At 39.6% G+C, this 26,012-nt stretch overlaps 1 protein-coding gene across 6 annotated transcripts in view; it reads left to right on the top strand.

Moving 5' to 3' along the window:
• BCL11B (BCL11 transcription factor B) overlaps window positions 1–26,012 on the top strand; it is a 193,320-nt gene that overhangs the window by 23,834 nt on the left and 143,474 nt on the right. For 3 of the 6 annotated variants that reach the window (XM_060755823.2, XM_060755832.2, XM_060755787.2), the window contains exon 2: window positions 1,437–1,805. In XM_060755823.2, the coding sequence (XP_060611806.1) occupies window positions 1,437–1,805 (369 nt within the window). The remainder of the gene's footprint in view (window positions 1–1,436; window positions 1,806–26,012) is intronic. The other 3 variants (XM_060755841.2, XM_060755796.2, XM_060755805.2) reach the window with 1 other exon arrangement.

Here is a 26,012-nt window from a genome sequence, read left to right as displayed (position 1 = left end):
TGTGTGGCTCTCCTCTTTTCCCCCCTACAGATTGAGCACAGTAAAAGAAAAGAAGGGCCCAGTTGCTTTGTATGAGAGGCCTACATGTGTCCAGCGGGTGTGTTCTTTTTAGGGACCACCTGTCTGAGCCACAACCAAGCCTTGTGTAATGTTAACATCACTGATGAGCACAAAGAAGAATTTCTTCAGCAAATCTTTCCTAGCTGGTGGTTATTGCTCACCTTTTCCCATGACTAATGTTAATTTCGTTCCTCTCAGTGTGTCCTCTCAGTGGTGGCATGATTGTATTTTTAAATTAGTCTCACATATTATTAAGTCCTTCCAAGGACTCTTTATAGTAGGGGTGGTCAATGTTGATGGATTTGGAGAGAAGGTTGCCGTATATCTCCTAGAGTTTAGGTTAGAGTTATAGAAATGTAAAGATGCGCTAAATTGCAAATAATAGAATGATAAAATAAAATTAAAAACACGGGTTTACTCATAAGGACTATTTTAAAGAAAAAAAGAAAAAAGCTAGAAGAGAAATCCATGCAAGATATCTCTATTCTTATTACTAGCCGTCCCCTGCCACGCGCTGCTGTGGCCCAGTCTCTGTATATGTGCTTTGTGTGTATATATGTGTGCTTGCATACATATGTGTGGTTTTGCATATGTGTTGTAATGTATTTTTTATTTTTTGGCTTTGTAAGTCTCTCCTGCTGTGTTTTTCAGTGTTTTTATGAGTGATGGTCACTTGTTGGCCCGATATGTGTATTGTGTCCAAATTTGGTGTCAATTCATCCAGTGGTTTTTGAATTATGTTAATCCCACAAACGAACATTACATTTTTATTTATATAGATTATTATTATTATTGATAATAATAACAATAATAATTTAAATTATATTTAAATATTATTATTGATAATAATAACATTTTAAAAAGATCTTCTTTTATGTGTCATTGTCTACAACACCCTTGTCAGGCAAGTCAATATTGTTTCTGTTTTTAGAAAAGAAGACATTGCGGTTGAGAGATTTGGATAGGGTTGCATAATAAGTCTGTACATGAATTGTTGGGACATGAATAGTGATATAAGTCCATCATTCAGTCCAGTGAATCATACCAGTTTTGGTTCTATCATAACAGGTCTTTACGGCTATTATTGCATTGCTGTGAGGCACTTTGAAAGAGTGTTCAGAAAAGCCACATCAGATATATGCCTATTTTGTTCTGCAGACAGACTTGGTTGCAAAATTTATTTAAATCATTCGTGGAGACAAGCAGGGAGGGGGAGTAGATAAAAGATATAACTGGGCTTTATGAAAATCCTGTTCAAATTCAGGTTATGTGAATATGTAAACAAACTGCTTTCAATTCTTTCCCATTTCTCTCTCTCTCCCCTTCTTTCTTTCCCTAACCCTTGACCCACCTTTTCTCTATGCACCCATATCAAGCAGAGGCTGACCATGTGGAAACGGCCATCACCCACGAGGATGAGAGCCTAACATTAGGAGAGCCACTGGGGCTCAGCATTGTAACGGGTGGAGCCGACCCCGACCTATTAACCTGTGGACAGTGTCAGATGAACTTCCCCCTGGGAGACATCTTGGTTTTTATAGAGCACAAGAAGAAACAGTGCAATGGCGCTGGAGGTGCCTGCTATGAAAAGAATCTGGATAAGAGCAGTCCTCCCCCTTCGTCACGCTCCGAGCTCAGGAAAGTGTCAGAGCCAGTGGAAATCGGGATCCAAGTCACACCCGATGAAGAAGATCGTCTTCTCACGCCTACAAAAGGAATTTGCCCCAAGCAGGAGAACACTGCAGGTACAGCATGTTTTACATTAAGTCAACTGCAGAGGTAGTTTCTCTCTCTCTTAATCTTCCTTCCTGTCTGTCACCCTCCATATCTTGCCTTTAAAAAAGAAAGAAAAACAGACTTTCTGATTATCTAGAACGTTTAGGACTTCATTAGAAGTCTGTCAAAAATTCACAAGACTTTTATGGACATTGAGGAACCTCTTGCTGGTGGCCTCAATTGATCCTATTCTGGAGATGATTTGCTTGGTGCCTTAGTCTATGGAGAGGCCTTTGCAGATCTAGCTGGGCTGTAGAATAACTGCTAACCTAGATCCTGATGTGCCTTAGTATGATAGGCTACTGTAATAATCCAGTGGAAGCATAACTATGATATTATGGAAAGACAGATACCTTCTTTCTCACAAAAGAGAGGCATAAATGGATTGCACCATTTAGTCTATACTACAGGGCAGTACTTCTGCTGGGCTACTGTCATAGCCCAATCTACAAGTGTAGAGTGGGACGTCATCTACATTGTGCAGTGTGGAATGCTCACAGAGCCAGAACACGAAGCCAGAGATAAGAGATACTGATATAGCGTTCTTCGTTGAACAATAAATACATATTCTTTCCAGATAAGAATTGCCTCATTACCACGGTTTCCTTGGTTTTATCTTGGAAGCCTGAGAAAAGCAGCAAGTGTGGTGTTTTAGTGCCTAGCCCTACCAAGCTTTTTCATTTAGGCTAAATAACATTCTAAAGCACCCAAGCCAGATTCACATCTGGGCTTGGTAAGGCTAGACATCTTGGCTAAATCCTGAGCTTTCTGATCTTGACCATTAAAGTAGATAGTTTCACTTTTTGCAATGTAGGAGGGAAGGTCACCGTATAAAGGGCATTTGACTCCAATGGAAAGAGGACTTGAGCCTGAATAAAGAGGTTTTTAGATGATGAATATAAACTAGGTTTAATTTTCTTGAGCCCTCTCCCCATACCTACCACAAATGTATTATTAGCTATTTCAGTTCTTGTGAGATTCTTGAGGCTCTGGGAGAGGACTCTTATTGTCTTCATGAATGTACCACGTCCTCCACCTCAGTTAATTCAATTTCAAATTGATGTAGTCTTGTGATGTAGATAGACCAATACAAAGCCAAATCAGGATCTGGACTGGTTCTGATGCTCTTGCCTTGAGCAGAATTGGTCTCATTGGCCTTGTGTCCTTTGAGGAGATACATATAGGTGGAAAGCAAAACACAACAACAAAAGATCACATAATGTTTCAGCTTAGAAATTAATTTCTGTGAGTACAGTGGGGAACAGCATTTGAGCTATTCTCAGGTTATAGGTTGATAACTACTCTATGGAATATTTTTATTTCTAATGTACTTGGAAATTGAAGTGAGTTTGGATGTTCAGGTTCAGGTCAAGACCACCCAAAAGCTACCTTTAGAAAGTGCAGCCAGCTCTTACTAGGGGCTCTTCCAGACAGGCCCTATATCCCAGGATCTGATCCCATGCTTTCTGTTTATCCCAGATTATCTGTCAGTGGTGACTCATATAATCCAGGTTAAAGCAGAAAACATGGGATCAGATCCTGGGATATAGGGCCTGTCTGGAAGGACCCTAGGTCACCATTGGTCTCATTACCAGGGGCATTATAGAAAGTGGACTGAATTGTTTTGTATGGTATGCAAAGGAAGTTAACATTTTTCTTTACAGCTTTCCATAGAATACACTCCTGGTTTGAAAACAAACTACAGCTAATCCAAATGATAATTTGGGGAAAATTTTGTAGCTATAGCTGAATATATTGGGGCAAAGATTTTTAAGATTTGTGGCATTGTGCATTTTCTTGAATGTGGAGCTGGTTTCTCTTTACACCTCTGTTCTTTTCTTCTAGTCCTTTGATTTTTCAGAGAATGTCAGCATGATTTCCCATTGACAGTTTCTGGATCTTACTGTTAGGAAGAAAAGCAATCCCTGGCATCTCAAGGTAGGGCTGGGAAAGGCTTTTAGTCTGAAAACCTGGAGAGATGCTGCCAAACAGCATAGACCTCACTCAGACTGGATAGACCATTGGTCTGGTTCAGTATGAGGCACCTTCCCAGTATCCTGTGTTTCTTCATATGTTGCCTTGATTTGCTAGTGGAATTTGAACAATGCCTCTTGAATCCAGAGCATGAATTGAGCAGCTATCATAGTAAAAGTAGAATATGGGCTAGTAGTAGTCAGTACTTGTTTTTTTTTTTCATTCTGTGCTATGTATATAACTTTGTAAGAGTATAATTTTTATCACACAAGGGATGAAATGGTTGTGTAAATATCCTCTTAGTTTCATATCTTTATGTATATACAGCTATTTTCACATCTACTTGTGATGGATTGGCAATCTGCAGAAGTTCTAATATTTCTCTAAAAATGTATTTTTCTTGTGGTTAGTTCAGTTCTAGACCATGTCCTCCTCTTTACGAATGGGGGATACATTCTGAATATCTGGTACAATCTCAGAAGAGATTGTCTGGAAGGGCCCCTAGTGAGTAAGTGCTGGCTGTCCTGGTGCTTTAGACTAGGGATTTTGGAGTTGTTTGTTCTGTTCCCATGACTATTACAAGATGAATCAAGCTTGTGTTGTTAGTAAATAGCAACAAATGGCATAATATACAAAGGTAAATTAGCATAATTCACAAAAAATACGGAATGACATTTTCAAATTGGAAGATAAAGTATGTGCAATCTTAAACAAAACCATGTTTTTTCCAATCATCAAGCAATTATGACATTGGTTGTATATGATCCACAAAAATCAGGGTCATAGACATTGGCTGTAATGTCAAGCACATATGATATTGTCAAAGTATTATAGAAGCACATCAGAAGCAAACTAGGTGAAGTTATCCTTCATTTGTCAGATTCACAATGTTAATTATCAGGAGCACTTCCCGTGATGTTGTTAGAATTAGTGTTTTGAGGCTGCTCTTTGTGTTGAGAACAAATTGACCAGTAGTAAATTACATCTTCAGGTGAATGATGGTTGTTTGGATGAATGTTGTTGGAAACTGCAGTAGGGAGGAAAAGAGTTGAACTATGCCTTCTTGCCTGACAAGATACTAATAATCGAGTGTTATTTGCTTTATATGTGTGTGTGTGTGTGTGTGTGTTAAATGCAAATATGCATTTTAACTTCACTTATTTATTTACCACATTTGTACCCTGCCCTTCTCACCTTGAAGGGGACCCAGAACAGCCTTACAAAGGCAACAATTCGATTCCATACATATACATAGCAAATACATTAAAATCCAAAACAGTTAAAAAAACATCAAACCTTAAAACATCTATTAAAATACAAATCATAATCCAGGGCCTTTCCATTTGTCGTTGTATTATTTTGTAATCATGTATTGCACTGCTCAAAGTTACTGACCAAAGGCCACGTTTTTAGTTTTTTCCCCTGAAGGTTTTATTTAAGGTCAGGCTGATCTAATTTAGCTGGGGAAGGAGTTCCATAGACATGGGACCACTACTGGGAAGGCCCTGTCTCTCGTCCCCACCAACCTCACCTGCGAAGGAGGTGGGACCGAGAGCAGGGTCTCCCCTGACGATCTTAACCTCCGAGGCAGAACATAGAGGTCCCCCTAATCTCTCATTTTCTGATTGAAGAAAGCACCCAACCTTTGCATTTGTATGAATCTTTTTATGTTGTACTGTGATCAAGAAATAGGGCTATGCAGTTAGTAATTGGCTTGGTTGTTCATGACTGGGATGATCATGGGCAGGCTAAATGTACCCTCCCCCCCACCCGCCAATTGTTGTTCCCGTAATGCAAGCCTTTCCTTTCTCTCATTAGAGAATCTAGTGTTTTGGAGGAAAGTGAAATAGTGTACTTGAAGGCCAAAAGTTGTATGTGCAGTAGACACCTTCATATTTTGCCCAACTGTCATGTTGACAAGCACTTTGCAGGCAGTTAATTTTGGGTAGATGACTCCTTAGTTTGTATAGGTACATCTGCTTTTCCCATCTTTGTTTTGTGTTCTTGTTTTCCCAGCTCCATTTCTGTGCAGGTTCTTTGGGTTGAGCTATTTAAGAGATTTCTATTACACTTTTGGTTTCGGTATGGCAGATTTGCAAAACGTACCCCCGCCCAACCTTGTCCCAGCCTTCACAACTGTTCACATATTGGCAAATAGAATAACAATGCCAATAAACACATGCAAACAAGCAAAGCAAAGCAAGAGGGAGCTTCAATCTTAATCTTGTCCCCTGCCAAACCAGAGATCAAATGGAAATGAGTTTGAGATTTTGAATCTCCTAATAGAATAAAATAAGCAATTCATTTGATTTCTTCCTCTCTATCTCCTTTCTTTTAACATAGGGTAAGACTTACCTATGGCAATAGCAAGGTTTTTGCAAATTAGTGATTGAAATTCTGAGATAAAAAAAGGTTTGAAGTGTCCTATTTTGGTTTAGGGTTTTGCTCACCTTCCAATCCCCCTTTTCCTTTTTGTCTTCTTCTTTTCTTCTTCTTCTTCTTTAAATGTAGAGGATAGTTCTCAACAGTAGGATAAAAGCTTCACATTACAGCCATGGAGAGTAGCCATGGAAAAAAAAACCCACAGAAGTCATTCACTGAAAGGGCTTTAGTAGGATATACCAAGCCCCTTATTTATTTTTCAATAGAAGGGCTTTCTGCATTAGCCAAGAAAATCAGAATCTGTATTTAACACTAAAGGTATTTCCCAGTGAGAGGCTGTAGAGCATTGTTGTTAGATTTGTTAAAAAAAGAGACTAAATACGATTTCATAAAAGGGAAACTTAATCTCTAAGGCAGCTTTCCCCCCACCCTCCCACCTCCTCCTTCTCTCTTTTTGGGGTAATAATGCAACAGCCTATAATATTTTCACTTTCTATGCGACGAAAGATATTCTTAGCTTTTTCTGCGTTGCGACAGGAAGAATGAAAATTTCTTTATTCCACCAAGAAATATGTAAAATAATCCTTTAGAAGAACGGGGGAAGATATGTTTGTTCAAAGCATTTAAAATGTTATTTTAATCAAAGGCACAAAACAGTCGACATGCTATGTCAGCTAAAAGGAGACTATTACATTTGAACCGCAAACGGCGCTCATCTTTTTATTTTATCCCCCCCCCTCCAACCTCTTTTCCCTCCCTTCTCCAGTACTTTGAAACAAATTTAGAAAAAAAAATGAATGAAAAAAGAGAAGAGAAATAAAGATTAAAAGAATAAAGGAGAAAAAAACTTCAGTGGCGCAAATGTGTAAAAGTAATTTAATATGGCGGAAGCATTAATTATTTTAGCTTAATTGAATTCGGAGGACTGCAGCCGTTGCATTTTTGTTAGACAAGCTCTGTTTATTATTTCTTTCTTTGTGCGTAGATTAACAGTAAAGGAAACATAGATAGCTTTCACTTTTTTTGTAAAATAAATGTGTCAATTCATGTGTAGAGCAAGTTGTTCAAAGACAATTGAGTCTTTATGTTTGAAGAGAGGGAAAAATAGAGAATCACTCACTACCTGAAGTACACGGCTGCCCTCAAAGAAGTTTGCCACTACTTTATTCAAAATCTTTTTATGTTCTTGAATCTCCCCTTAGGCACATCACTCCGCATAGTCTCCCCAAAAGTTAGGGGTCGCTTGCACTGTGTGCAACTATGTCTGCTAAGGCAAGGAGCTTGAATTAGATATGTCTGCTTCACATATTTTACATGAATGGCACATGCTGAGGGCAAAGCAAGTTGGAAGTAGGGTCCAAGTCAACCGTGTAGCCCATCTCTAGGGCGGTACAACTCATTGAACACCTACTATACCAGAAACATCAGCAAAACAAGTTGGAAGTAGGGTCCAAGTCAACTGTGTAGCCCATCTCTAGGGTGGTACAACTTGAACACCTACCAGAAACATCATGCATGTTTGGGAATTCATGTTTCTTCTCCCATAGCTTGTGCCCCTCAAAACTGCATGTCTCCCAGAGATAGACTTACTCTCTTTCCTTTCCCCACACTTTCTCTCTTTCAGTCCTGTTCCCACCCCCACCCCCCCGGTGGGCATGTTTTTTCTTTACCTGGCCAGTCTATGATGTCAAAAATCCTGCATATGATTGAAATTCTCTGCCATTTATTTGCAGCCACAAAGCTGTCTAATTAAAGATAAAGCATAAGGGATGGTGGAGGTAGGAGTCCATTAATGCTGACGTCGTTGATCATATTAATTTCCAAACTTTTGTCAAGGAGCAAACCCTTATAGAATTGAAATTGTAACGTATGACATAGAGACATTAATCTTAGTCCACTGTTGTTCCTCAGCAGTAACTTGTACATGGTAGGGCACTGCCTCCAGACACCAGAGTTCTGTGTGACTATGGCAGGCTGCATTTTTTGATAGATCCATCCCTATTATCCTGATTTTTTCAGGTCTGATCTGAGGAACATATAAGCTTGTGTCCATCGTTACATTCTATGGAAATAAACTTCCTAAGTTATTTACTTTTGCTTGTCATGGGACACAGGAAAATGTTCAAGGTAATTGTAAGCAGTCATTCAGTAGACCTAGACCTTCTTAGCATCCTCAAGATATCTCTATCAAGCACCTTCAGACCATGCCATGGGATTATAAGGTTCCCCCTTGACCCTGCATTCTCATGTTAGGAAAGGGAGAGGAAAAAAACATCTATATTTGGTTGTTGTAAGTTTTCGGTCTGCATGGCCATGTTCCAGAAGCATTCTCCCCTGATGTTTCACCTGCATCTATGGTAGGCATCCTCAGAGGTTGTGAAACCTCACAACCTCTGAGGACGCCTGCCATAGATGCAGGTGAAACGTCAGGAGAGAATGCTTCTGGAACATGGCCATACAGCCTGAAAAACTTACAACAACCCAGTGATTCCGGCCATGAAAGCCTTTGACCATACAAATCTGTATTTACTTTTTTCAAATCAGGTAGAATGTCTAAGTTAAGAAATCTCAAAGCATCGTTCTTTCCTTCTACATCACCTTCATGCTCTCTTTTTAGTATGTTCTCTTGCCTAGGATCTTTTGCTTTATTTTAGTTCCAAAAAGATAGGCCATCCTGACAGCAGGCAAGCAAAATCCATAAAGTCCTGCTACTAGTGTGAAGGAAAGATGAGGACAAAGGTGTTCATGGGATCAGAGAACTGAATTTTCAACGCCTGGTAATATTGAAGTTGGCAGGGTTTCCTCAACGTGTGGTTTTCCAAGTCAAACGGGTAGGATGGAGAAATCTTTTAGTTACACAATACTTCTTATTAGTGGTGCCATGCTTTAGTGTGGCACATGGACTGGGTGTGGGAAATCTGTATGACTCCAGGCTATGTCAGTCTACATTTGCCTGCCTCTTGCTTTCTGTCTACCGCAATTTTAAGCCCTAGCTCTTATTCCTTTGTTCATGCTATATACTAATAGAAAAAAATAAAATAAAATCACAATAGAAAAATCACAAATAGAAAAAATAAAATCACAAGCATTCCCTGCTTCACACTTTGTTTCAGGTGGATTTTAAAAAATGAATATATGTTAAAGTGAAAACTGGACTTTTGTCTTCATTTTGGATCATTTCTTAAAATCCAGGATTTCAAACCAGGAATGTATGGTATCCCTTAGTGTTATAATGCACAATAAGAATAATTCATCTGTTTTGCAACAAGTTTCTCTAAAACCTGCATATCTCGCTGCAGACTTTTGTCATATTTTATTAAAAAGAGCTTGTTCATCTCCAACTGGCTCTTTCCCTTCATTCCCTAAATTTCTTTGGAGCACATCTAAGGCTGGATCTACACTGCCCTAGATCCCAGGATCTCAGATTATCTGTTTATCCCAGATTATCTGACAGTGTAGACTCATAAATCAGTTTGAAGCAGGTAATCTGGGATCAGATCCTGGAATATAGAGAATTGAAGATCCAGTTTATAGTACAGAATTACACTACTTTCCCTGGAACCCTAATAATAATAATAATAATTATTATTATTATAATTAATAATAATAATTATTATTTATTTATACCCCGCCACCATCTCCCCAACGGGGACTCGGGGCGGCTTACATGAGGTCAAACCCGGACAACATATTACAGCAAAATAAAACCAAAACATAAACAACAAGCAACAGCATCAAAATTACATTGAAAAAAATCAATACAGTAACAAAATAACATTACATTAACACAATCACAGTGACAGTGGGTGGGCCACATGTGCAGGATAAAATGTTAAAAAACTCGAATGAGATAAGAAGAGGAGCAAGTTATTTGTAGGGAGACCTAAGAACTCTTAGGTTCTCTGAAGGTGACTACAGATCTCCCAACAGAAAGTTGTTTGGCCCATTACTAAGCTACAGTCCTCCCAAATTTTGTGAGCAATCCATGGATTCCAAATTAATTTATGTTTGAATTGTTTGTAGTGATGATTCAAAAGTTATTTTGGGGTCTACAACTGTTAAAATCCTCTAGAAAATATGCCTCTGGCCATGTCTATTGCGGCATTCTTGTAGCAGTAGACTAAAATATTTTTTCCAAGCTGTTGATACCCATTTTTGTCTTCATCCATATGGCTTCTCATGCCTGATATAGCAGTTCCCCCTTCCTGTCCTGCTTGGAACTCTCTTAAATTTTACTTTGCTGCGGAGATTTTCTTGATCGCATTTCCATCATTTTGCAGGCCCAGATTATATCTTGTGCCTCGTGGTCTCTGCGAGTTTCTTCATTCTAAATACTAGACAAGAGAGGTTTCTATATAATAACACAATGACATTTTCCTGATCACTGTAATGAATTGCATCACCATATATAAAAACAGCAACAAGATGTATTGATTGAAAATGGTCTTCATGTGGCATAATATGTTAGCTTTTATAATAGCCTGAAAGCGGAAGGTTCAAACACAATTTCAGAAGTGGACTTTTGGAAAGCAGGTCTTCACGCTACAATTCCATACGTGTGATATGTTTATAATAATACAGTTTGAGCATTCCTCATCTGGAATTCCAAAATCCGAAATACACCAAATTCCAAAACTGTTCACAGTCATACCTGAGAGAGATAATGACACTTTTGCTTTCATAGAATCATAGAATCATTGAGTTGGAAGAGACCTCATGGGCCATCCAGTCCAGCCCCTGCCAAGAAGCAGGAAAATTGCATTCAAACCCCCCCCCCCCCCAACAGATGGCCATCCAGTTTCTGCTTAAAAGCCTCCAAAGAATGAGCCTTCACCACACTCTGGGGCAGAGAGTTCCACTGCTGAACAGCTCTCACAGTCAGGAAGTTCTTCTGATGGTTCAATATACACAAACTTTGTTTCATGCACAGTATAATGAAAGATATAGAAAACCACCTTCCGGTTCTGTGTATAAGGTGAATATGAAACATAAATGGGTTTTGTGTTTAGACTCGGGTGCATCTCCAAGATATCTCATTATATATATTCAAATCTTCCAGAATCCAAAATAAATACATTTAAAAACCAAAACACTTCTGGTTACATGCATTTCACATATGAGATAATGAAACTGTATTGGCTTACTGTATGGGGCTCTTATAAGAATGACTAAGATAAATGTATACACATCATTTTCTAAAGTCCAGGGTAGGTACCAAATTAAATTCTTCAGCCAGCTCCTATTATGTGCAGTCCCTAAACTATTGTACTTGGAGACCAAAATCAGTTCTTGCTAATTTCACTCTCTAACTCGTGCTGTGTTCCTGTAATGTACAGTTGAAACAAGAGTGAAAAAAGTCTCATGACATTGGTTTCTAAGGAACCTCAGGTCAGAAGTGGCATGTTGGAGGGCTCCCTCATGTGAAGCAACTCCTTGTAAATACAAAAATTAGTTTATAAAGGACAGAAAAGAACATGTCAGTACAGGGAATTTATAAGCACTAAAGCATTAAAAATGAGATTTCCATTATCTGCAGTTTGGAACAGCAAACTTAGAAAAAATCTGCAATGTGATTGGCTCGTTATGTGTTTAGGTACTTATAATTTGAGACATAATACATACCACATAGGCCTCTATATTCCAAAACCCATAACCAAACTCATATTTCCCATTGTATATAAGGGACACCATTTCGCTATGCCATTGTATATAATGGGATGTGGACATCCATAAGGGGTCCTGGAACCAAAACTCAGAAGATACCAAGGACCTAGCTGAATGTATTTGGTATGGTTCTTAGCAGTCATATGTTTACTAACTAGTAGTATCAGTGCTAGAATGCCAGAGTAACATTTACAGACTTTTTAATGCTGATCAAACCAGTATTGGAAATGCATTAGACAGCTGTGTTAATTGCTGAAAAGACTGCTGAAGATATTACATGAAGCTGACTTTTTATTCCTTCCACAAAAGCAGTGCTGTGAACCTCATGTACTAGAACTCGACATACATTGCAAAGAAGAAAGGAAGATGCGGTGGGGGAGAGTGAGCGTCAAATAGAGGATTAAATGGCAACCCTTGCTCTGTGAATGAATGAATGAATGTTTCTTTTAGTCCTTTAAATAGTAAAACTGCCGGTGAGAGAAATGGAATAACTCACATATGCTGAGAATTAGAGATAAACACTGCCACAAGTTGCTGTGAAAATATACCATTTGATGCATTTAGAATTCTTTTTTTCGTCCAAATTAAGATTAGTTAAAATCCATACATTTTGAGTGAATGATTTGTTAACTTGCTGGCATGGATTAACCTTTTTTTTATTTTTTTGCATAATGACAATTCATTATTATTGCTGTCTACCCAGAGACATCCATGCACATTTGTACCAGTATGGATCCAGGCACTCCATATTAACATTTAGGTATCTGAGAAGTCAATATGGTACCTTAAATGGGTGAAGGAAGAGAGGCAGGGAAAGGGATGCTCCTCATTGTGGTGGAAAGAACCTCTGGCTTGAGTAAAAGCCAGAGGTAGTGGAGGTGCCTGTTTTGAAGTCTTTTAAGCAGAGGCTGGCTGGCCATCTGACAGGGTGCTTTGAAAGCGATTTTTTCCAGCTTCTTAATGGGGTTGGACTGGTTGGCCCATGAGGTCTCTTCCACCTCTATGATTCTATGATTCTAAAAGCAACAAACTAGCTACTACCTTGTGATGGAAACTCATAATTGACGTAAGCGTGCATGTGTGTTTGATTCTGTTTGCAAGTATCAGGCCTGACCCAAAGAGAAGGGAACTGGATTTGTCTCATGGAGTGAAGGTTGAGCAAACAGACAAAATCAAAGAACAGACTAACAAACTAGGCAGGGGGCAAGATGTAGCCTGTCCCCTTTCCCATCCTTCATAGAAGCTGACTTAGAATGGTTGTTGAAATTTCCTTCAACATTGACACCTCTACATCATCACCTAAAGGCAGCAAATCAATGTAGGAGGTAGAAGACATAAGCTAAGCAGCACACAATAATAAGGCCATGTTCAGAATAAAGTAGACTTAACTGCTCAGCTGTTGTCAGGCATGTAGCCGGGGGGGGGGGGCTCGGGGGGCTTCAGCCCCCCCCCCCCCCCAAAATTCTCATGGTGGTTCGCGAAAAGGCCTTACTGGTGCATTATTTAAACTGTTATGTTTATTCATATCATGAGCTGATCACCATACTCAATATATCCCATATGCATGGGGGTACTGGGATAATGATACAGAAGGTTTGCTAGGCTAGACCCTCTTTCACTCAGACCCCCCGAAACTCAGCCCCCCCGAAACCCCCCCTGAAAAAAATTCAGCCCCCCCGAAATGAAATCCTGGCTACGGGCCTGGCTGTTGTTCAGATGACAGATGGATGGACTGTATCCAGTCATTAATGTGGAAAAGTGGGATTTACTTCAGAGTTTCCAAGAAGCTCTAGTGATCCTGAATTTTCAGAGGTATGGACAGCTGAATTTGACCTGATCCACTCTTCCCACCTCCAATGGACCCACTGCTGCGTCATCACCAACAAGTGCCTGCTTTTGAGAGGTCTGCTGGAGATGATACAACACCAGGGCACCCAGCTATGAGGTCAGAAATGCAGTATTGCCAGCAAGCCTCTGATAGGGAGCTGCTTGTTGGTGGTGATGCAGTGGCCTTTCGACAGCCAAATGACTCCAAAGATGTTCCCAGTCTGTATTATTACTATGTTTATTATGTTTATTAATACCCTACTTTTTCTCTCCACAAGGAGACTCAAAGCAGCTTTGGAGCAGTTCTGAAGCCTTTTACCATAGGATTTATCCAGTAGGTGTAGATGCAGCCTCATTTTACTTATTAGTAAGCCTAGCTGTGGTTGTTCAAGCAAAGTTCCAGCCTAGGATGGTTTGTTGTGTGTGTGTATGTAACTCTGAAGGCTAATCTAGGCGAGAAAGGCCAGTTCTAGCCTAGAATTTTTCATTTTTTCAGTAGAAGCTCATTTTACAGGGCAGTTGCAGAAAAAGTAAAAAAATCTAAACTATGTGGTTTTTGATAGTAAGGAGATATTTTGCTGTTTCTGAGAATATAGTATTCACAACAACCCTGTGAAATAAATTTATGCTGGTCCAAGTTTATCCAGCAAACTCTCTGGCTGAAGATGAAAATACATTTTCTGTGATTTAGGCAGTGTGTAGTTTTTCCACTTATTTTTTGTTTAATGATAGATATTCAGGCAGTCATGAAGTTACAAACATCCAATTTACAAATGACTCATAGTTAAGAATGGGGGTGAGACAACAGGAAGTGAGAGAAATCTACCCCTAGGAAGGGAAATTCACTCTTATAAGAGTTACGGGAAAAGTATCTAGAGCTTTTATCACCAATCCTTGTTTCCACAACAAGCCACATTTTTCAAAACCAAATTTTCACAGGCACAGAAAGTGTGGTGAAATCTTCTGAATGGGTACAGCCAGCCTTAGGGCTGTCCTAAGTCAGCCGATAATTTGAAGGCACACAGCAATAAGTAGTCCTTTAACCTGGACAGAAGAGTTTCATTCCTCCAGCTGCTTCCTTTCTGAAATCCTTTCTCTCACGTACACTTTAGGCTTTTAGTTAAAATACCCTTCAGGGTTAAAAAATTAAGTTTTACAAGCAAACTACTGACCTGGGGGTAAATAGAAATTGCAGGAAAATGTTGGTTGGATGCCTTAAGTTTTACCTCTCAGTGCATGGTTATTCCGATGTGGATTGGGTCCCTACTGGTTTGTTTGCTGCTTAATCAGCATGATTTGACCATTCATAGAGGTTTCAATTTCCATTGCTTTAACATGCATTTGAAACTCTCCCCTCTGGCTAGTGTTCATACAATGATTAAAACTGGGAGCACATTATGAAACTTGGGAGGTCTAGTATGGGACTTGCTTTGCAACACAAAGTTTTTGCCACCATAGTATGGAAACCTGGCCTTTTAAAGGCATGCTGCTTGGAAATGAGAGAAGCTATAACACAACACACCTGGAGGAGGAGGCTGTCACCAGTGGTTCTCAACTTGTGGGTTCCCAGATGTTTTGGCCTTCAATGTGCAGAAATCCACTGGCTGGGATTTCTGGGAGTTGTAGGCCAAAACACGTGGGGACCCACAGGTTGAGAACCACTGGAATAGACAAAAAGGAATAGACGTAAAGCATCCCAACCGATATGAAATCCCTTCTTGCACAAAGATATCTTTGGACTAACATCTGAACCCTACAGAGGCCACTTCCAAGTTAGCTACCTCACTTTCAATTGATTGTTTGTTCCATTAGAGTCTAGAGCTGTTTGCCAGTTGTGCGTGGGAGAAGTGCAATTGTCTAATTAGTTGCTTCTTTCCCACATCCTCCTGGCAGATTATATTTATTGTACAAAAGCATGTTAGCAGCAAGCAGATGATCATGGTGTAGCACACTGTCCCACTTTCATCAGCCTATAGTTTTTTTAAGTAGTAGAGCTCATCACTCAAGCTCACTCCTCACCTGAAATGTCTTTTGTGTGAATGTGTCTGAAATCAGCTAACTCATTGAAAGAACGTCAACAGCCTCATACTGTGTTCCAGGCTACATTTGTTTCAGGAGAAACTATGTCTCTGACCAACTTGCTGCCCAAGTTGATGTGATTATGGAATATCCTCAGGTGCAGGTTGAGTGTCCTTTATAAGAAATGTTCGGACAAAGAAGCGTTTTGGATTTGGATTTTTTCAGATTTTGGAATGATGCTGTACATAATGACATAACTTGGAGGTGGCACCCATGTCTGAATCCAAAATTGATTTATGTTTTATAAACACCTTGTGCACATTGCATGAAACAACTTTTATACAGTATTTTGTGCATGGAATAAATTTAACCATCAGAAAGCAAAGGTATCACTATCTTAACTACCCATCTGTACAATTTGGGTTTCTGTAGTATTTTGGATTTTGGATAAGAGATTCTCAACGTGTATCTCCTTAAAACATTCTAGATGGCAAGAAGAAACCAACTCTTTTTCTATTTTATCTTCTGCTGGTGAAAAAGATATCACACCAACCTTCTGTGATTTATCAGAATGCTTGTCTTATAGAACACATAAGCATTTTCTATAATGTAGGTATGAGATAGTTTTCGAAAAATTGTATTGCCTTCTATGGGTTTATTTAGCTCCATTGTAATTAGTGAAGTACTTCCATTATAAATGATTAAGCTGGCCTGTGGAATAAGAACAGATGCAAAGTACCACAGAAATTGTTTATTTATGTATTTATTTATCCGCTTCATTTGTATCCTGCCGCATGTTACCATTGTCATATAATTCAGTTTAAGTGACATTGCTCAAGTATAAGTATTTGTCAGTCGTAACACTTTGAAATGCAGACGATTCTAACATCAAAACTCTCACCCGTGCTAATGACAGTGTTAGCCAGACTTGCTGTGCAGCCAGACATACATAATTTGAGTAGTGAGCCTGCTGTGGAAACATACTCACTATATTTTGTTCAGAAATGTACGTTAAAAAAAAAAAACCAAAATCAGGCTTAGAGAAAACCTGTCCTTCCTGTTTGCAGCTGAAGACGGCAGTGTGCATTGCTTTGGTTGGCTTCCTGTAAAGTTGCAGGACCACTTTTTTCAAGCATTTCAACTTTTAAGAATGTGATGTGTTTCAAATGAGGAGCAAAATAGTCAGGTGAATATAATTCATTTATTAAGCTTTCCTAATAAAAAAAGTAGGGAAAACAAGCACAGTGTTGGTGGGAAGGGAAAATATGAGACACTTATATATTTGTTAAGAATGTTCTGAATGTGGAATAAATCTATTTTCTAGGGAAATATGGCTATGACACTTGTGGGATCTATATTCACCAATGTTGTCTTCTCCACAAAAGACATGTTTTGATGTTTCACAAAGTGCCGGCAGGACTGCAGACCAATAGGTCAGAGGTTTGAATCTGGAGTGAGCGTGGATGAGCTTCCTCTGCCAGCTCCAGCTCCCCATGCAGGGACCTGAGAGAAGCCTCTCACAAGGATGGTAAAACATCAAAACATCCAGGCATCCCCTGGGCAATGTCCTTGTAGAAGGCCAATTCTCTCACACCAGAAGTGACATGCAGTTTCTCAAGTCACTCCTGACACAAAAAAACTCCAACAAATATTTAGAAATTATATCCCATCACTGTACTACTACTTAATGGTCCCCTGCCTATATCTAAATTTCTTTCTGAATGAATGGTCTCCCAGAATTCTCTTTAATTGTGCTTGCATTTTGTAAAGGCTGCATCTTGGGTAGATAGACATTTCCACATTTTCAATTTTGCTTCTAACGTTCTTATACTAATCAGGATTAGATTGGTGAGAAGGACTTTCTTTCACTGAAAAATGAATCAAACGCAAGCCTGTGCTGTTTGAACACATGGAAGATGTGGAGAAAGGAGCACAAGGGTAGGCGATTATAATTTTGCCATTGTACTAGAACTATTCATGTGGTTCATGAAGACTTTCCCCACAACATTCTTTGTAGAACAAAGGGCTTGTGCAACTAATTTGCACCTCATTTATCTGTATCATCAGTTGCAGAAGTGCAGTGATTTGTGCAAACACAATACTTGTGTAAACACGTGGTTGGCTATAAAATATTAGTCTAGCTGAAGAAGTGATTGCTTTTCTCTCTGAGATGAAGAAAGAGGGAGGGAGGAAAGAGAGCTGTTCTATTTTTCTTTCAGGGAATGTGGATAAGAAGCAATGTGTGGTGCTGGAGAAACACAGGTTTCATGTAGTTGGCCATCAGCTTTTTCAGATGGCAGGGAGTTTCCTAGGTTAAATTTCCATGTTTAACCAGAGTTAAATCTTATGTCTTAATTTATTTGGATATTTGACTCATTTTGAGAGAAAGGTGAGATAAAATATAGTTAAATAAATAAATAATTTCCATTTTTGGAAAATATACAGAAGTGACTCTTGTTTCATCCCTGCTCCCAACATAGTTCCCAGACTTTACTACTCCACAATGGGTTTCAGCCAGATAATCTTGTGATACATTGCTCAGGTAGGCAGTGTTGTGGTCAGAGGCATACTTGTGAGCCATGAAAACCCTGTTGATAAATTGCCAGGTCCTTCGCTGATTGACAGTGTTAAATTTGGTTAAGCAAAACCAAGGTAGCATTTGGTGGCATTTGTTTTAATTTGGTCATATTGGTAACTAGATTAATCTTGGCATTTACTTTCTCTGTAATGAGACTTCACAGTTATTTAAACTTCAGGGTGCCAAGAAAAACTCAGAAACTTGGACTTTTATTCTGCTATAACAAAAGGCTTGCATGTCTTCACAGTGTGTTTTGGAAAATTCAATGTCACAACAGGAGGTGCCCTTTAAATTTGGGGGCACTGTGGAGTGGGCGAAGATGTCTCCCGTAACATATCTGAACGGTTTGTAATGGATCATTTTGGATGAGAAATTGAAAATTATAGTCCTGTGATAAAGGACAAAAAAGAAAAATGAGATGCTTTTGTATATCTATTTGCAAAGAACATAAGCAGAAGGAGGATGTTACCCTTGTGGGTTGCTTCTGGGCCTCCTTACACAGTTGGTTGACAACTGAGTGGACAGAATATGGAGTACTTAGGACTTTTGTTAGATCCAACTGGGCTCTTTTTAGGATCAGATAAATAATACACAGCAAGAAATGGTGATATAGCTCTTTCTCTGACTAACCACCCCCTTTCACATTTTTCCTTTAGAATCTGAACTGAGCTAATACAAGGATATGACTTATGTATTTGTGTAGCCCTTGTGTAGGGCCAGGCTGATAGAACTGAAGAATACTTGGATAATTGTGAGGATAGCTTGAGAGGATGATTATATCAAATGACTTCATCTGGGGAGATATAATCTGTCTAATATTTTGGTAGCACACTGTTGTGGATGCAACAGGAAGCCAGTAATGAGCAACTGTGTAAATCCTCAAATTGCTATCTCCAGAATAGGTCTACTAAAGCCAGAAGGAGATGCAATGCTGGAAGACTGCAAATATCTGCGATTCATCCAAGCAAGTGAATCATGCTGGATGTAGAACCAAGAATATAATGCAGAATGGTAGCAAGCTGATTCAAAGTAGACAAATGCACCTGACCTCTTTTGTTTGCACTAATCTCAATAAAAGCAGGACATGTCATTCACACTTTATATGCTCAAATACACAGTCAAAACCAGTGGATGGAAGAAAGCCATATGATGGCTTATATAATCTGTTTTTGAACAAAATAAGAAATTTTCTACACTGACTTCAAATGACTGGGCTGTATATAAAAATATGATAATAGTGTACAGCTCAAATATAATGAAGTTTCCTACTATAGTGTAATGATGGAAGAATGCTTTGGTTAATACTACTAAATCACTGTCTTGGGTCTTTTAAAAGTCCCCATAAATTAAGTAATAAAGATATTGTGGAGTTGTTCTGGACACTTTGCAAAGCTCTGTCACTTTGTGTATGCAGTGGTCAACCCTCCCCCCCCCCCCCCCGGTTTAAACAGCTCCACTGGCTGCCAATAAGTTTCCAGTCTCAGGTTATCACCTATAAAGCCCTAAATTGCTTGGGACCTGTCAATCTTATTTATTTATTTATTTATTTGCAATATTTGTATACTGCCCTTCTTTATCCCGAAGGGGACTCAGAGTGATTCATAGTGTTGGCAACAATTCAGTGCCATCCAGTACAAAACCAGTATGAAACATTAATAGTGACCCTCCCCTAATAAAACATTAAACATTAATAAACACATCACACAAAATAACATCACCTATCACACAGAGACATAGACTTTGTTGTAAACAGTCCTGGGTCATTGCACTTTCAACTTTGACTTTAATATTCCACAGCTGTGGGGCCACCACTAAGAAGGCCCTGTCCCTCGTCCCCACCAGCTACACCTGTGAAGCTGGTGGGGCCGAGAGCAGAACCTCCCCAGAAGATCTTAATCCATGAACTGGTTCACGATTGCAGGAACCTATGCGATCTCTAAGCTCCTCTGGGGAGGCTCTCCTTTCGCTCCCACCTCCGTCACAAGTGCAGTTGGTGGGGACGAGGGAGAGGGCCTACTCAGTGGTGGCCCCCAGCTCTGGAATTCACTCCCCTGGGAGATTAGGCTGGCACCCACCCTGTCGATCTTTTGCAGAGATCTAAAAACATGTATGTTCCATTGTGCTTTTGATTAGATGGTTTCCCCAAACAATGTTGACTCCCAGTTATGACACAAATTTTAGTCCCTGCAATTTACTACTGCCCCCTGCCTAGAGATATAGTGTCCCACCTTATATTGCCCTTTATCCCCATTTTTTGTCATCTGGCACTTGCACTTTTTCTATCAGCCCTTCCTCACAAGTGATTGTCCCGGCCCTCCTCCCGAGCCCAGAACTGTATTGCTACTTCAGGCTACTGGTTGTCTGTTTGATGGTTGCTTTTGTATTGTGTTATGCCATTGTTGTTTTATTTTGCTTGTTGCTGTTTTATGAATTTTTAATGTGTTATATTTTAACTATGTTGATCGGGCTTGTCCCCATGTAAGCTGCCCCAAGTCCCTTCGAGAAGATGGAGGCAGGGTACAAATATAAAGTTGTTGCTATTATTATTAGTAGTATTTAGGATACTCTTGGCATTTGCTGCAAAAAAATGTGAACCTGACACCTCTGAAAATGATGTAATGAAATCTTGTAGTTCAGAGATGGAAGAAATGCTTCTATTCATAAACAATGCTTTAGTTACGTTTGCAGAAGATGAAGAGTTTTTTTGTTTTTGTTTTTGCTGGCAAATTAAAAAATAAGTCAAATAATTCTTTATAGGATTTCTCGTAATTTCTGTTGTGGAGGACCTTGGGCTTCTGCCCTAAAGTCCTGCCCTAATGGCATCACTGTAAATTCACAGCATCTGTAGTTTAAAGGAAAGTTGAATATAGCAAGCTAGGAAAAGTCTGTGAGTTACTGCCAGTCAAAGTATTGGCTAGTGATAAAGGCCAATGATCTGAGGGTAGTTTCATATACTCAAACCAGATGAAAATGGCAGAGCACGTCATAGTGCTGGTTACGAGAAGGACTTTAAAATACTTGCCCTGCTCTTCAGGAAAAACAAAATGACTGCATCCTCTTAGGCTTTGAATCTTTTTAAAAAAAATCCAAGTGTGTGTGTATATATATATTTGTTCAAAAGTGTGTGAGCCTGCTTTTTACATGAGATTGGATATAACTATCATACAAACCTCTGAAGCGTCCTTATATCAAGCCAGATTGTTTGTTCATCTAGCCCAGAACTGTCTGTCCTAATTGGCAGCAGCTCTCAAGAGTCTCATCTGCTACCAGACTGCTTTTAACTGGACATAAGTGACAACATATGTATGCAAGATATGTACTCTACTGCTGCCCTATGGTCCCCTTTTCATAGTGTTTAATTTGTGTGATCACAGGCAGTAAAGTGTGTATGGCCTGCGGATTGGGATGTTGTACTTCTTTACCCTATACCTGTAGATACCACCTGGTAGTCGCAAGACCACCTTACGCTGCCAAACAAACAATTTTTACAATTTACAAAACCAAGTAATGGCATTATGTGGCTCTCCTTTGGGCTCTGAGTATGTATATTCACAAGTGGACAGGGTGTACTTTGTCTTTGCAAAAATCTCTGCATTAGGGAGGGGAACCAGCAATCTCTTTGTACACCGGATGATGGGTATATGTGTGTAGGGGACAAATTATTTCCCAACTGCACTCCTGTGGAAAGTATGTATTGGTCTGTGTTTTCATCCTTTTTCAAGTCATTGTTAGAAGCTGAATAGGTTTGGGTCTAAGAGTTGTAAGTGCAAAGGGAAACACTTATTTTCATTGCTCTTATGTACTTTCAAAGCATATCTACCTTATGGCAACTCTAAGGCAGATGTTTTCGAGACATGATTTGCTTAGAGGGAATTTGTCTTGTTTTCTTCTAAGGATGAATCATAGAATCATAGAGTTGGAAGAGACCTCATGGGCCATCCAGTCTAACCCCCTGCCAAGAAGCAGGAATATTGCATTCAAAGCACCCCTGACAGATGGCCATCCAGCCTCTGTTTAAAAGCTTCCAAAGAAGGAGCCTTCACCATATTCCGGGGCAGAGAGTTCCACTCCTGAGAGAATGACTTACCTAGGTCACCTAGTGGGTTTCCATGGCTAAGTGGAACTACGACACTGCTGTCCAGAGTCATAGTCCAGTGCAGAAACTATTGCACCCTGCTGGCTGAAAATCTTATTTCCACAGAAGCCTTTAGATCTAGTGCAGTGATTCTCAACCTTTGTAACACCGTGACCCCTTAATACAGTTCCTTGTGCTGTGGTGACCCTCAATCATAAAATCATTTCCATTGTTTCTTCATAACAGTAATTTTGCGGCTGTTATGAACCATAATGTAAATATCGGATATGCAGGATGCATTTTCATTCACTGGACCAAATTTGGCACAAATACCCGATACGCACAAATTTGAATATTGGCAGGATTGGGGTGGGAGAGTTGATTTTTTCATTTGGGAGTTGTAATTGCTGGGATTTATAGTTAACCAACAATCAAAGAGCATTTCGAACTCCACCTTCAATGGAATTAAACCAAACTTGGCACACAGAACTCCCATGATTATCAGGAAATACTGGAAGGGTTTGGTGGGCATTGACCTTGAGTTTGGGACTTGTAGTTCACTTAGATCCAGAGGGCACTGTGGACTCAAACTGATGGATCTGGACCAAACTTGGCACGAATACTCAGTATGCCCAAATGTGAACACCAGTGGAGTTTGTGGAAAACAGACCTTGACATTTGGGAGTTGTAGTTGCTGGGATTTATAGTTCACTTATAATCAAAGAGCATTCTGAATGATAGAATTGGGCCAATCTTCCCACATAGAACTCCCATGACCAACACAACATACTGTGTTTTCTGATGGTCTTTGGTGATCCCTCTGACCCCTATCACGACCCACCCCCCAGGGGTCCTGACCCCCAAGTTGAGAAATGTTGATCTAGTGCATGGCCCATATAGATGGGAAGGTGGGGAGCAATGTTTGCCCATTCATACCTTGATCATCTATCATCTTTTGGAAGACCCCACTATGTCTGTGGATCAGATCTGCAGATAACAAGACGTTGCAATGAGATGAGGAAATTAGCAAAAGTGTCTTCCACTAATTATGAGTGCCTCAGATAATGTGTGCATGTTTCTGTGTATATGTGTGTGCATGTGTACATATATATACATTCATTCATAATGACACACACTGTCAGGTTGTTGATTTTTTATTGCAAAGATAGTACTACAACAGGTAAGCAGCAGTAATCATCCAATTTATTAACTATTTTTTGCTTGTGCTCTTAGAAACAAGTTGCCAGAAATAATCATGTTATTAAAAATGAAGGCACAAGGAAAAAGAATACTCTGGCCTTTGTTAGATTGTAAGCATAGAGAAAGAAATATAAAGAAACCAAACTACTTCACAGTTAGTGGATTATTGATTGTAGGAGACATGCCATGTGAATTTGCTTGGGAATTTGAGGTCGCATGGGAAAGTGGTTGAAAAGGACAGTACATCACCACCCCCACCACCCCCTCACTTCCATCAGAAAAGCCAAGTCTGTGAGTACAAATTATTTGACAGCTGGAGACTGGTGGGTGATCAATAAAAGTCACTCTAACTTGGCTTTACCATATGTAAATAAATAAAAGGGACAGAAAACCTCCTCCCTCCCATCCCCATAGGAAGAGAGGTCTGCTGTGCCACTGGAGCAAGCAAAGCATCATCTTTACAATGACTGATTTGTCTGTATTTGAACCTGAACTGCATTAACTCCTATTGACCAAGTAAGCCATGACACAGTGTTTTGTGCCTTCCCTTTAAAAAGCACCTTTTTATATAGGTTTGGGAAGCCACGCACATGTGTGCCCACAGTCTCAACTTATAACGTAGTCATAGATTTTTTTTTTTTTGTACAAGAAAAGCTCAGATTTCTGTGCCATGTCATATAATTGAGAAAGGCATTGATTTCAGCCTTGGATTATTTTGCTGCTGTCTCTTGGGAGAAGTTGTGAGATGGGGGTTGAGAGAGCATGCATGTATGCATATAATCAAGAGGAGGAAAGGAGGACATCTCCATCCCCAAAATAGCAGATACACTGATTGTGAAACTCGCTTTTTTTAGTTGAGCCAATCTGCAAATAAATAAAACTACCAGGAGTGAATCTACATTGCATTTTGACACCATTTTACCTGTCATGGCTAAGTGCTATGGAATTGTGGAGTTGTAGTTTTACCAGCTTTTTAGCAATCTCTCCCCAAGAGAGCTGGTATCTCACCAAACCACAAATTCCAGTATTCCACAGCATTGAGCCATGGCGTTAAAGTGGTGTCAAACCACATTCTGAATCCTTGCTGGCTGTTGTACACTAATGTGGATGTTTTGTTTAGACTTATGTTATTATAGAATTTTGTCTGATTACATGTAGTTTAATTTATTGATGTCAGCCCTAGCTTCTGCCAACCTAGCAGTTTGAAAACATGCAAATGTGAGTAGATCAATAGGTACCGCTCCGGTGGGAAGGTAACTACGCTCCATGCAGTCATGCCGGCCACATGACCTTGGAGGTGTCTATGGACAATGCTGGCTCTTCGGCTTAGAAATGGAGGTGAGCACCATACCTCTGAGTCAGACATGACTGGACTTAATGTCAGGGAACTACCTTTACCTTTACCTATAATGTGTTTCATGTCGACATTGAATGTTTGCCATTGTTCTCTTGGAATCCACCCTGAGTACCCTTGGGGATATAGGGCGGAATACAAATAATAATAATAATAATAATAATAATAATAATTATTATTATTATTATTAATTCTGCAGCATAGATGCACCCTAAATTGTTGCAGATTGAGAGAGTGTGCCTTAACTTAAGCCAAAACATTGCTTTTGGTGCTGGAGCTGGAGCTGGGGGTGCATTGGGGAAAATTCTTCATGTAATATTTTGTTTAAAAAACAAGGAGAAAGGATGCGTAACCCACTGCAGAAATTTATATATTATTTATTAATTTGCCATACTTGTATCCCATCCTTCCCTACCCTGACAAGGGTACTCAAGGTGGCTTACAATGGCACAATGTCGTGCCTCAACACAATCACGTAAACATTTCAAAAATGGCAACATATTAAACACAGTTAAAACAGATTTAAAAAGTTAAAAACATAGAAAACACGCCATCCAAGTTCATGGTCTGAGTCCGTTCCAAGGTCAATTGCACCAGGTTTCAATTAAAAAAATACTGCATTGCCTTAGTTTCCAAAGGCCTGCACACAGAGTCAGGTTTTGACTCTTCTAAAGGCTAATAGGGAGGGAGCTGCTCTGATGTCGATAGGGAGGAAGTTCCACAGCTGAGGGGTCACCACTGAGAAGGCCCTGTCTCTCGTCCCCGCCAGCTTAGCTTGTGAGGCCGGCAGAACCGAGAGCAGGGCCTCCCCTTAAGATCTTAATCTATGTACTGGTTCATAGGTGACTATATGTTCGGACAGGTAGCCTTGGGCTGGAACTGTTTAGGGCTTTATAGGCTAAAGCCAGCACTTTGAATTGTGCTGGCTTAAAAAAAAAGTTAAAAGGTTGGTAAAAATCATAAGTTAAAAGGTTGGTAAAAATCATAAGACAATATCTATCTATCTATCAATCTATCATCCATCCATCCATCTATTTTTATAGTGGGTGGGATATCTCGGATTTTAGTATCTAAGCTAAGCAGCTAAGCCGGAAATCTCAGCA

The sequence above is a fragment of the Anolis sagrei genome, chromosome 1 (genome assembly GCF_037176765.1).
Source record: "Anolis sagrei isolate rAnoSag1 chromosome 1, rAnoSag1.mat, whole genome shotgun sequence".
NCBI lineage: Eukaryota > Metazoa > Chordata > Lepidosauria > Squamata > Dactyloidae > Anolis > Anolis sagrei.
Note: the sequence above shows the minus strand (reverse complement) of the source record. Positions and strands in the feature narration are given on the sequence as shown.